This window comes from Piliocolobus tephrosceles, chromosome 20 (genome assembly GCF_002776525.5).
Source record: "Piliocolobus tephrosceles isolate RC106 chromosome 20, ASM277652v3, whole genome shotgun sequence".
Lineage (NCBI taxonomy): Eukaryota > Metazoa > Chordata > Mammalia > Primates > Cercopithecidae > Piliocolobus > Piliocolobus tephrosceles.
Window position 1 is genome coordinate 2,881,707 of NC_045453.1, and position 13,898 is coordinate 2,895,604.

The 13,898-nt window shown below is 36.9% G+C and overlaps 1 protein-coding gene across 1 annotated transcript in view; it reads right to left on the bottom strand.

The window, feature by feature from the left end:
- Positions 1-1,017: 1,017 nt before the first annotated feature.
- Positions 1,018-13,898, bottom strand: part of RAD21L1 (RAD21 cohesin complex component like 1) — a 28,570-nt gene continuing 15,689 nt past the window's right edge. The window contains exons 9-14 of the mRNA XM_023220596.2: positions 12,196-12,422; positions 11,848-11,947; positions 10,873-10,997; positions 8,737-8,832; positions 6,313-6,390; positions 1,018-1,250 (exon numbers count right to left, since the gene is read on the bottom strand). Of these exons, the coding sequence (XP_023076364.1) occupies positions 1,062-1,250; positions 6,313-6,390; positions 8,737-8,832; positions 10,873-10,997; positions 11,848-11,947; positions 12,196-12,422 (815 nt within the window). The 3' untranslated portion in view covers positions 1,018-1,061. The remainder of the gene's footprint in view (positions 1,251-6,312; positions 6,391-8,736; positions 8,833-10,872; positions 10,998-11,847; positions 11,948-12,195; positions 12,423-13,898) is intronic.

The following is a 13,898-nucleotide window of genomic DNA, read 5'->3' on the forward strand; positions in this document are numbered from 1 at the left end:
TTATTATAATAATCATTAAATAGTAAATAAAAAGGTTAAATGACCTATAAATAGGCTAAAACCCACACAGGTAATTTGAAGCAAAGATGAGCTTTGTAACTCTTCAGTTTTAAAATGTTGGATTAAAAACCATAGCATTAGGTCAAATCAAGGATGATATGCATTGCAATCACATAAACTGTCTGTGTAGAAATAAGGAAGTTTTCATCATTAACCCCACAAAATTCAAGTAAATACTCCAATGTAAAATAGCCTTTTAAGAAACATCTTTGAATGTTTGTCAAAAACATATAGCATTTTAAAAATGCATACTAAATGTATGCTAAATGCAACATTCAAGTCAGGGAAATGATAAATGCTATATATTCAAATCAGCTAAGTTAAAAAAATTACTTAACTGGCTGGGCGCAGTGGCTCAAGCCTGTAATCCCAGCACTTTGGGAGGCCAAGACAGGCGGATCACGAGGTCAGGAAATCGAGACCATCCTGGCTAACATGGTGAAACCCCATCTCTACTAAAAAAATACAAAAAACTAGCTGGGCGAGGTGGCGGGTGCCTGTAGTCCCAGCTACTTGAGAGGCTGAGACAGGAGAATGGCATAAACCCAGGAGGCGGAGCTTGCAGTGAGCTGAGATCCGGCCACTGCACTCCAGCCTGGGCGACAGAGCGAGACTCCGTCTCAAAAAAAAAAAATTACTTAGCTATAATAAAGTACTTCTGAGCCAGGTATGGTGGCATGTGCCTGTAGTCCCAGCTATTCAGGAGGCTGAGGCAGGAGAATCACTTGAGCCCAGAGTTCAAGTCCAGCCTGAGCAATATAGTGAGTCCTTTGTCCTTAAAAAAACAAAAAACAAAACAAAACAGAATTTAAAGTATTTCTTTGTAAGCATGTAGGTTTCCAATTCTAGCTATGATTATTCTGAACTACAGAGAGGAAATAGGTCAGCCTATCTATGAAATGGATCAGACCTTCAGCTGCTTCCAGATGGCTTCTGCATTAAACTGAACAATCTACACAGAAATTCCAGTGATGACATAAATCTATATGTCTGGGTTTCCTTCACATGTTATAAAACATTGGTCCCATTGTAGCTATAATATCTGCATAGGGAGCACTCTGGCTCAGCTCGATAGCCCGCTGTTTTCTTAGGACAAGAAAGCTATAAAATTTGGCAGCTGCTTGTTTTCGGTCGCTATTTCTACAGAGCTTCATCAGACTAAAGGACTGTATTCCCATCTTGTTAGATTCCTGGGAAAATAGTTAGAAAAGAAAAAAGAAAAGGGAAACAAGATCATTAGAAGTAAAGCCAGCTACAAATGCATAATGAACAACAAAATATTAACATTTTGGATAAATGACTATAAAATCCTTAAGTGGAAAAAGGGAAATGACTCCTTAGTAAACATAAAAACAAAACAAGTCACTGTACACAAGCTTGGTTCGTGAAGAACACACATGCAAAAGAATTCCAAAATGTTATACAAATTTGTAATGTGTTACACAAATGTTAGACCTTTTTAAAATGGACGTTAACATAAATGGCTCCTGTGGAAAGGGCAATTAGTCTATATTTGCAGAGACAAAAAAAAAAAAAAAAAAAATCCACAGAACTTTGGGAGGCTTCAAATACAGTGAAAATGATCAGCCTATCAGTCTTCTTCTACTTAAAGGTACTAGTGTTGGTGTTGACTATAAACAACTCTAGTTTCAGTGTCAGGGGATTATGACTATGTAAACAACTCCCAATTTCTTTGCACAGATTAAAAAGATGTCGGATTCACTATATGACATCTGTGTACCTACTGAAAATAACTGAGGTACAATAAAGTATTTTAATTATGGATGAAGATAATTCTTTTCATGAAGGCTAGGATTTGGAATCAGATTCCTAGAGAAGTATAATTTTTTAGTTAGAAATACTGCAGTGTGGCCAGGTGCAGTGGCTCACGCCTGTAATCCTTTGGGAGGCAAAGGAGGGCGGATCACTTGAAGTCAGGAATTCCAGACCAGTCTGGCAAACACGGTGAAACCCTGTCTGTACTAAAAATACAAAAATGGGCTGGGCATGGTGGCATGTGCCTGTAATCCCAGCTATTTGGGAGGCTGAGGCAGGAGAATCGCTTGAAACCAGGAGGAAGAGGTTGCAGTGAGCCGAGATCACACCACTGCACTGTAGCATGGGTGACGTGAGACCCCATCTCAAAAAAAGAAAAAAAAAAAAAAAGAAACACTGTAGTGAATACTGGCCAATGTCCCTAGGAGCATCATACTCCTTGGATAGTTGTGAAGCATATTTAGAAATACCATATACAAGGTTTTGCTTGTCTATAACATTCAACAAATTAATAAATTAAATACATTATCATACTTTATCTTAACCAAAGGTGTAGCCCAGGGTGAGTAACCTTTCAAAGATGGCATATGCAGCCTACATTTATTCCCTGCCTTGAGAGAAAAGATGAGAATTGGATGGCTTTTTCCTCCCGGGAGAGAATAAGGACAGCTTTTTCAATTTCAAGAATTCTTTTGAAAAACCCTAAAGGGACAAATATGCAAGATTAAACATAAGTGTTTATTTGTGTTCCCTTCAGAAACCTTTCTGAAATGAAGGTAAAGGAAGAAAAAGTGACAAAGGAAGGAGACAAAGACAAAGAAAGTGGAAGACATAACTGACTTAGTAGAGTAGAGACAACTGAATCCTAAATGCTGGCAGCGGGGAAGCCAGCAAAAAGCAAGCCAATCTGAGTGAGATACAGTACCTTAGAAAAGCTCAGGAATTGGAGACATCAGTGTATCATAAACTGGGGAGAGGGATTAAGCTGAAAACAGGAGAATTCCTTGAGAATCTACTTAGGAACAGTTAGCCCTTCTGTCCACTCCACCACCTCACAGAATCAGAGACCACTACTCACATAGCAGAAGGTGTGACATTGCCCTTCTGGAGATACCAAGCATTGAGGCTTTGGACTTAAGGCACTAGCGCTGTGGATGGTGAAGTGTCATACCACAAACAGTGGGATTAAGGGAAATTCTACACTCTGAACAGTGAGATAACCAGCCTCTCCTTGATCTCCTCCTTTTGATTCTTGAGCTACTGGCATCGTGCTTACATGTCCTAGGCAGTAGACTTAAAGATTACCCTGGAAAAGCCAACTATTCTAAGGGAGAACAAAACCCAGTTACATAATACAATCTGGGGAAGGTGAGGGGTGCCAGCCAATGACCTCAGTATAAAGACCATAAGTCTACAAGCCTTCATGCGTATATAACTTCCAATCAGTTTTTGGGTGTCTCTATCTTAAATAAAAATAGATAATCCTAGGATCTACAAGACATTTGAGTAAAATCTCTAATATTAAACAGCAAAAAGGAATGCATTCAACAACATCACTAAGGAAAGATAATGCAGGGAGCAGAAGTGCAATCTCTGAAGTTAAGAAGTTTTTCATTGTATCCATGAAAAATGGCTAGGATAATAGTGAGAGGAAGCAGATCAGTGGTTGCTTGGGAATGGGGGTGCCAGTTGGAAGTATGCAAATGAGGGATTCACAAGGGGCACAAGGAAACTTTTTCTGGTTTGAGATATGTTTACTCCTTGATGGTGGTGAAGGTTTTACAGTTGTATGCATATGTCAAGACTTATCTAATGCATACTTCAAATAGAAATAGTTTACTGCATGTTAATAATATCTCAACAAAGCTGCTTAAAAACCTAATTACATAACTAAATAAAAATATCATGATGCTATAAAACAAAAGGTTAGTAAACAAGGAAAAACTCCTGGAAAACAAAAAGGTGAAAGCAGATATAAAAATTCAGTGAAGTCTAGAAGACAAAGTTGAAGAAATCTAGAGAGTAGAAAAACACACAAAAAAGGAAATTAATATAGAGGATAAAAGATGTTTTTAAAATTAAAGGAGCAGTTCAGGACATCCAACATCTGACCCATTGGCCCTTCAGGAAGATAAATAACAAGGAAATTCAGGCCAGGAGTTTGAAACCAGCCTGAGCAACACAGTGGGACCTTGACTCTATGAAAAACTTTAAAAAATAACAATAATAAGGAGAAAGTTCAAGAAATTTTTAAAAATTTTCTAAAACTCAGGAACATGAAATTTCCATATAAAAGAACACACTACATGGTAAGCACAACAAGTGAAAGAAAAAAAAAACCCAAAGCACATCATGAAATTCCAGAGTGCCAGGGATAATAATAATAATAATAATAATAATAATAAAAGATCAAAAGCTTCCAGAAAGAAAATAGATTTCTTACAAAGGATCACCAACTAAGGCAACATCTGACCTCTCAATAACATCACAAGAATCTTGGCAATGTTACAAAGCCTTCAACATCTGAGAGAAATATATTTTCAACTTATGTCTAGAGACAGTCATGTTAAAGGTAAAAGAAATGCTCAGGCTGGTATGGAGGATCTCTATCTCTTATGAACTATTTATCTCGGGAAATCATGAAAGGATGTTAACCACCAAAAAATTTAAGATAAAGGAAGATCAAAGCACCCAAAACCACAGAGGAAATAATACATACAGGAAAGAGACAAATTCTCATGTTTATGACAAAGCAATATCCCAAGACAAAAACTATGGAGCAGACCTAAAGAGCAACTGGTTTGTATCAATCAGAACAAGAGGATGGTGAACCCCCAGAGAGATACCTTTAAGAAAAAAAAAAGGAACTGATGGATCACTTGATAAGAGATATTATAAAATATTATAAAACCACAAAAATGGTATTTTTGTCAGAGTTTGGTCATATTGTCTGAGCTTGGAAAAGTAATTAAAATGGGTTTATAGACTGAGCAAATGAAAAAAAATGAGGTAATGATTAACTTGAAAAAAGCCTAATGACAAAACAATCATAAACTTGAGAAGAAATGTAATCACGCTATGAAGCTTCAATGTAAACTAATCTGTATACAGTATTTATGGCAGCAGCTGCTAGTTGTCCTTTAATTTCCAGTCTCTTCTTCTATAGTAATGGAATTATTAGCTGGGACTAAGCTTACCAAATAAAGACTACATTTCCCAGCTAGATGCGGTAATGTGATTAAGTGCTGGTCAATGAAGTGTTAAAAGTTATAAAATTTCTGGCCGGGCGTGGTGGCTTACGCCTGTAATCCCAGCACTTTGGGAGCCTGAGGTGGGGGGATCACGAGGTCAGGAGATCGAGACCACGGTGAAACCCCATTTCTACTAAAAATAAAAAAAATTAGCTGGGCGCGGTGGTGGGCGCCTGTAGTCCCAGCTACTCTGGAGGCTGAGGCAGAAGAATGGCGTGAACTTGGCAGGCGGAGCTTGCAGTGAGTAGAGATCACACCACTGCACACAGCCTGGGCGACAGAGCGAGACTCCGTCTCAAAAAAATAAAAATAAAAAAAAAAAAAGTGATACAATTTCTGGGTTGTACAGTTAAAGGAAATTTGCTGCTGATTGGAGTACAGACCTGGTGGGTAGTTAGCCATTTTGGATCTTGAGAAGACAAGGGAAACCTGGGTCCCTGACAACTTTGTGAGCATAGCCGCCATACCAGATTGAACCTTTACCTGAGAGATAAACAAACTTCTATCTTTTTTAAGTCATTAGTATTTTGGCTTCCTGTCACAGTCAAACCTGCATCATAACTATTATAAATATAACACTGTAAACACATAACACTATGCTAAAAGTATAGTAGGGAGGGGAAGGTAACTAAGTTAAACTTTTGTTTTCTGTCAATTCAGTAAAGTTTAAAGCTGAAATACCAAGAAAGAGCACTAAAAGCATGTTTATTAAGAATATAGACATAAATACTAAAAGAAGCAGCTTAATGTAGTTGCTTCTGGTGAGCAGGACTTAGGGAAAGGAGGGGTAGGACAAAGGCCTTTCTGTCTTTTCAGCCTTATTGCATGGTGCTATGGAACTTTTAAAATAATATGCATGTATTATTTTGATAAAAATATAAATTAAATTGAAAAATTATTTGAGCTGTCACTCTTGAACTGCTATCAACTAAGTTTCATGTTGAGAATTAGTTGGTATCCTGCTAAAAATGAGAATGGGACACAGAATAGATAGATATCTAAGGGTATGAGTGTGGGTAAGAAGTTGATTAGAATATGCAGGCACCAAAACCAAACTTTTATATTTAGCCCTGGGTATACTACTGAAAATCATTGCACTCTAGTGGGATTTGGCCTCAAAAAAATAAGGAAAATTACTGCGTTTTCATTAATATCTAGAAGCTTGAAGTCAGTATTTACTTATTTTATAAAATAAAAATAGGGTTGACAAACCCTAGCATCTTACCCGTAAGTGATTTAACAACTGAAGTATTCTTCGATTCCATCTCTCTGTCTCAATATTTTCTTCATTCCTCAATGACTCCTGTTTGAATGATTGATAAATAAAATATTTAATTTAAGCAAATTTTACTAAACACTTACTATTTACAAATCATAGTGTTAGCTTCTACAAGAAACACAATTATTGCAATGGGTCCTGACAAATAAAGAGCTTATAGTCTTTATTATTTATAAAGAGAATAAGGCTAACATACAAATATAAACCACCTATGCACAATTATACCCATACTCTCCAGGGTGTCTTCTGATAAGAGGCTCCAAAATAGGAGATTCTGCCATCTTTATCTGGTAATGTGCCCAGGGCCTTTTGGTTACTTTGAAAAGTAAAATTAGCAAAGACAACAACTTTTGCCTAGGGCTATCCTAGTTCTGGTCAATCTGAACTCAGTTGACAGGAGTAAACATACAGCTATTTCTGCATTGTAAAGGCCTTTATCTGAACTTACCTGGTAATGGAAGCTCTAAACATAACTGCTGTTTAGTAGTTTGTGTACAATTGGGTTAGAAATCTTTCAGATTTCGAGATGCCTTGTCCAAAAAAGATTAACCCACTGCCTGATTGTCTGTCATTGTTATCTAAATAGATTTTTTTTTTTTTTTTTTGGTATTTAAGGCTTAACCACTTTCAGAAATACCTCAATATTTAAAAATGGTAGTTGAAATTCTTTGCAAGAATTTATTCTAATCCCTTACAAACTAACACCTTATGATGTTAGAGCAGAAATTGGGCATATGAAAGGTGTCCATGAATCTGATAAAAGAGCAGGCTTACAAGGGGTTGGGGGAAGGGAAGTGGCACAAATCTGGCCTACTTTATAATTTTTCCTAAGCTAATTCTGACCATGCGGCCCAAAAGCATCTGTGTCACTCTCATCACATGTCCACTGTTTGTCTAGCCTTCATGTATAGGAGCCCAGACACTTGCTAAAAGTGCTTTCAATTTCATAGACTCCAAGACAATTAGAGAAAGCACCAGAATATTCTGCATGACATTTTAAATCATGTGAGGCTGAAGGGACTCTTTTACTCAGCCTGGGAACTACTGAGTCCCCATTTCCACCAACTATACCAGCTACCTGGGCTTGACTATGCTATATGCTTTCTTATATCCCAAAGAGACTAATTTGAAAATATGGTCACTGTATTCTGGAGAGTTTTCCAAATCCCTTCAGCTACAATTTATGATTATTCTTTTCTGGTCTGTCCTTGGATAAATGAGGACACCCACTTATTAATGTTTATTTTATTGTTAAATAAACAAATGCAGTTTTTGAAATGTAAAAACCTCTTTGTTAAAGGTCCATGAGACTCTCGCTTCACCTATAATGCACAACTAAACTAACCAGAGAAAGGCTCAGAAGAAATAGTCTGTGCATTCTGCTAAAGCCTGTCTACTTGATCTATCTGGACACCCTACAGCTGAATCTATTGTGTAGAAAGCCCAGTGGATTATTAAAACAGCTGAACTTGTGCTGTGTTGTGGTTTGCTTGACCATGTATGAAAATAACCTGCATCTATAGAAGCAAAGCGAATAGCAAGAATGAATCAACCACTTCTGGCTCAGCTGTTTGGATACTTCAGGTAAAAAGTTCAGGTAATTTATTCTGCCCTAGATTATCTAGAGAATTCGGTCTCTTTTCCTTGTATGAAAAACAATCAAATAGTCTTGGAACTCATTATATAGATAATTTTATAGAAACAAATTAACATTAGGCTTACTGGGTGTTTTTATATTATTTACTAAAAAACTTTTACTAAAATTCCTTACAGTCTTAAAAATGTTTTCAGTATGCTGGGACAAAACCAGAGAAATAAGACAGTTAACAAGCAGGGAGTCAGGTAAATCAGACTTGACTTCTGTCTTTGCTATTGACATGTGGCCCTCTGACTCCCAGATGATTTTGTTTCAAATTTCCAGAAGCCTTGTACAGATACAAGCCTTGTGCCACATAATGTTAAAGGAAAAATTACTTACAATTTTTGTTGTAAATAAGATAAAATTTCAAATGCCCTAGGCCATACTCTTAATATAGTTCTGTTTCTCTAGAGATGTTATACCAATAATTTAAAACAGTGATTCTCAACATTCTAAATCTTGTCATTACTTTTGATAAGCACAAAAATCTCACATTTTCCCTTAAAAGTATTTGAAGTTTCAAAAGAAATTAAAGAAAGACAAAAAATCAGAGCAATTCAGAATATTTTATCAAACTATTCACAAACATCTCTGTTGTAATCACAAATTTAAATTATAAATTCAGAAAGTAACATGACAGCTTTAAAAGCCAAGTTTGAGATAAATAAGGTGTTAAAAATATTTAGGAATGAAGTTTTTAAGAACATCCCCAAGACTATACATATATTTACCAATTCAACTGGACTACATTCAATTTCTTGTGCAAATAAGTCATTCGTTAAAGATGATTCCTCAGCAGCTAAAGACACCATTTCAACAATATCCTGCTGAAGCAAATTAGGGAAAGTTAGGTAAATCTGACAGTGGTTATACAGGAACAATCTAATTTTGTTAAATGCTTTAATCACGTGAATGCTCATTTCTCAAACTAATTTAAAATACTACCCACATTGTCAAAATATTATCTCTGAAATACCCCAGATAGGCAGTCTTTGACTTAAATGTTACAGTTTTCCATATGTCTCCCATAAAGGAAGAACTTGCATGCCCCTTCCCTCCTTGTTTCCTATCCTTTTCCTTTCCTTTTCCCTCTCTACTGCAGGCCTCACATTAAAAGTCTCTACTGCTGTGTTACTGAGACCACTTTGCTTTGAAGCATTTTATCTAGCCCCACTCCCCTGCCTCTAGTCTCATGCCAATACTAGGTGGCAGAGGAAAGAGATCTGCAATAGGCGAGCAGAGAGGGAGTGAGAGTGAGGAAAGGGATATTAATATCCCTACTGAGGACCATGATAGGATTCCTGCCACCACTGCTGGAGCTGTCACGAGCAAAAGGGAAGAAGAACCTGTCTGCTGGAAGGGGAGTGAAGACATAAAGGAAGAAAGAAAAAGAGACAGCGAGAAATTTCCTAGTCCCTATCATCTCCTTCCCTTCTCATTGCTATAGAAGCTGTCAATCCGTTTTCATCTTCAACCTGTCTCCAAGCTTCATTCCCTGGGTGTCTTCCCCAATCTTGACTAAGGGCCTCCTCTAAGATAGTTTACTTGCTTTCTAACTCAGTTTTAAAAACTCGTAGTAAACATAAGGAGTTACATTTTATTCTTTAATATACATATTTGTGAAGCCTTGTTTTTCTCTTTCAATTTCTATGAATACTCTATTTTTTTGATACTCTCAATTTTACAGTTATGATATATAAAAATTCTGTTTTATGAAAATTTGAAAATGATTCATCAGAATCAATATTTTCTTGTCCCTTCTTGTTCTTGCGCTCCCATGCTTGACTATATTTCACATTTGTTAACATTTTTGGAAGCAAAATAAGAGTAGAATTGAAAAAGCATAAGCATAGGGTAAAGGAGTAAAGGTTCAAAAAAACTGGTACATCAATCTCTCTTCTCTCTACTTCAAGCCCATGGGACAATCTATCTTGTTATATCTGTGATAAGTGAAGTTATATTTTCCTTCCAAAATATCATAAACTAAACAGGTTTACCTAATCATAATTTTTGGTAGGTACACTTTAAGAAATGCCTGAGCCCAAGTGAGGGAGAGAGTAGTACTGGCAACCCAGTATCTCAATATCCAGTATATTATCAAATATTTAGTAAAATATTTTCTGCTTGAATGCACTGTGAAATTGTCTTTCCTTCCAAGGGCATTCAGTTTCAACATGGGTTGACTTTGAATTCCCTGTGTGGTTATCAAAATACAGTGATAATGGAACAGACCAGAAAAACACTGGTTTATTTTTATCTGGTATAGCTACAATATTTATATTTGTACAACCAATAAAATAACAATTGAGAAATATTTCAAAGCATATTATTTCCAATTATGTTTTCAAATAGTAATGTTTTTCAAATAAAAAATATATCTTAGAAAGTTTTTAAAATTTCGTTTTGGTTATAGATCTTTAGGTAAGTCTTTCAGATTCAAGGCCAAGGTAATTGGTGGGTCTAAAATATATTATTCTTAGAGATAAAAGGGTGAATTTATGATGAGAAGCAAAACTTAGGTATACTGGCTGCAGTTCTAAAACATTCCATGACACAAAGAATATGAGGCCTAGTAGGATTCTCAGCATATAACCAGGTTTACATATAGACAATCATTGATTTAACATATCATGCAAAATACTAGTTCAGTATGAAACCACCTTATCTTGCGATTTACATCCTAAACTCCTGGAAAAATTCTGTAGAAGACAATCATGTTTTACCCTGCTACTTAGTAAACAAATTGCAAAACAACTTAAAATGAAATATGAATATACAAATGTAAGAAAATATACCAGAGTCCCAACATTCCTTTACTATATCTGTAGAAAATAAAATATTTTTACGATTCTCTCTGGATAACTTACCTCAGAGTTAATATGTTTATTGGTATCCTCATAAGAGCTATGCTGAGATCCACCAATCACATCCTTCCAAGTTTGAGGTTTACTTAACTCTTGCTGGGAATTTGGCTCTTGCATCATGAATGTCTCTAAATTATCAAGGAAATAAAGACAATTTCACCAAAATATCTTTCAAACTTGAATTGTGATATGGTTGTAACAAAAGAAAACTTCTGACAGACACGTTGGGATCCAAGAATTTAAGCAAAGGATACACAAACTTTCTTATTGCTCCCAAGTCTCACATATGTATCTTCCCTTTCCTGTCCTCTGTCTCTTTGTCACCTCCACTCCCCATTCTCTGCCAACCATCTCCTCTACACACGCTCTCACACATTCACTCACGAGACAACATGGATAATTCAAGCCCATTGTGGTATATCGTTCAGTAGATTTAATGCCTTCAGGAAGGGTGATCAGAAAGTGGAGGCTCCCTCATCACACCAATTGGTTTTATTATTACTTTATAATTATCATGATAATAATCAGTAATTATTAATATTCCATGTGCCTTTTGGGTAGACAGAAATACCGTCTCAAGTTAACTGCATTAAGTGCTGTTCTTATCCTTACATGACTTTTCATGTTAGTTGTTTTACATTGAAACGTTATCTTGCTAGATAGAAAGATTTTCTTTTTTGAGGATTTTTGAGTACTGCCTTTGAGAGTGAAGGAGGCAGAAAAAGTGATAATAAGAATGGTTTACATAGTATATATACTTCATCTTTTTAATGAAATCTCTGGGACAAAAATTAATCCAAAATGCAGAAAAATGCAATACTGAAGTAATAATTTCATTTAAGTTCAACTACTCTTCCAGAGTTAGCATTTATACTTGAGAACATGGAATTGGATCCCATCTTCATTTTGAAATTTAAAACATCAAATTTTTGTTGCCACAACATTCCCTTCAACATCAAGAGAATTAAGAAGTCTCACCTATGATATTTTGGTTTCCCACTTCTTCCCTTACTGACTCCTTCTGTATCATTTTTCTTCCAAGTTTAAAGCCAGAGGACAGAAAGCATTTTGTAAACAACTGTAAAAATACACACTTTTGTTTTTTTTTGTTTTTGCACCAGCAAAGCAATTCAAGAAAACACAAGCACATATCTAAAAAGGAAAAACTATAATTCATACACACAATCCAGAAAATTAATTCAAAATGAGGAAATACTTCTTTGCAAGTTTAAATTCTGTTATGTATGTATGTAAAGATGTGTTTATTATTTATTTATTTATTTATAACCAGACATTGCTGTCATGTAGAAGGATAGAAACTGTTACCATTTTCAGTTCAGCATGAATCAAATCCTGGGCAGCAGTTGACAGAAGTGTATCCACTCCTCCCCTCTTCTTCCACATCATCAATCTTTGGGTAGGAGGTGCAAGTTCCAAAACCATGAGGGTGTCCACAAAGGAAGTAAGCTGTTTATGTATAACTTTGCTACTGAGCTCCTTGACAGGATCTATGAGCAATCTCCTCTTTTTACCTTTCCTTTTCTCAGCAATGTCTAAATATAAGAAATAGGCACAAATGGGATTGGTTATACAGCTTTCTAAAATCATATCGTAGACACTAAATACTTAAGAAATTTCTAAGCCAGGCACGGTGGCTCATGCCTGTAATCCTGGCACTTCAAGAGGCTGAGGTGGGCAGATTGCTTGGGCCCAGGAGTTCAAGACCAGCCTGGGCAACATGGCTAAACCCTATCTCTACAGAAAATACAAAAATTAGCCACAGAATGCACAAAAATGCACCTGTAAACCCAGCTACTCAGGAGGCTGAGATGGGTGGATCCCTTAAGCCTGAGTGGCAGAGGCTGAAGTGAACTGAGACCATACCACTACACTCCAGACTGGGCAATAGAGCAAGAACCTATCTCCAAAAAAGAAAAGAAATTTCTACCACAGTACAATATACAGTGTTGCATTGGAAAGAAAATCCCTTCTCCCCTCTGAAAATTTGCTGAGCAACCAATAGCTGATACATTTTGTAAGGTGTTGCTTGGAAGTGCTTAGAAAGGGATCTACCTGTTAAGTGAGCAACTGAGGAAATGTGGGGAAGATGGAATTCAACCTATCTGGAGGTTCCTTAAAATGCTTATGTAATAGAATAACTTTCTACAACACTAATTTGTATTTGTCTGGCCGGGCGCGGTGGCTCAAGCCTGTAATCCCAGCACTTTGGGAGGCCGAGATGGGCGGATCACGAGGTCAGGAGATGGAGACCATCCTGGCTAACACGGTGAAACCACGTCTCTACTAAAAAATACGAAAAACTAGCCGGGCGAGGTGGCGGGCACCTGTAGTCCCAGCTACTCGGGAGGCTGAGGCAGGAGAATGGCGTAAACCCGGGAGGCGGAGCTTGCAGTTGAGCTGAGATCTGGCCACTGTACTCCAGCCTGGGCGACAAAGCGAGACTCCGTCTCAAAAAAAAAAAAAAAAAAAAAAAAAATTTGTATTTGTCCAGTGTATTTTCCCCTCTGCCACTGAAATTCATAGACATTCCAAGCAGGTTCCATAGGATTTCACTCCATCAGGGAATTTTAGCAGGCAGAAAGCAGAAGTTAAGCTTTTCTTTAGTAAAGCTCTAAAAGGGGAGAGAGGGTTGGATTTCTCAGTATGGATAAAGATCTAAGATCAATGGAGCCAAAAGGTACAGGAACCTGCTTGCTGGCTGATGTGCCTCAGTAAAATCCCAGGAACGAGGCAAGATACTGGACAGGTTGGCTATGTGATGATCCCCAAGGCTATGTACGCTGGAGCACTGAGAACCATAAATTGGTATGGCTGATAACCAGAGGTTCCCTTCCACCTTCCACCTTCTATATACCCCTCTCCCAAACTCTGGAACTACATGATGAAAAGAAGACAGGGAAGCTACACAGATTGAATTTCCTGCCAGCCTAGTGAGATAGAGGCTCAGTGGTGAACTCAGTTTAAAAAAAAAAAAAAAAAAAGCTTTACTGTTTGCATGCCTGAGTTTA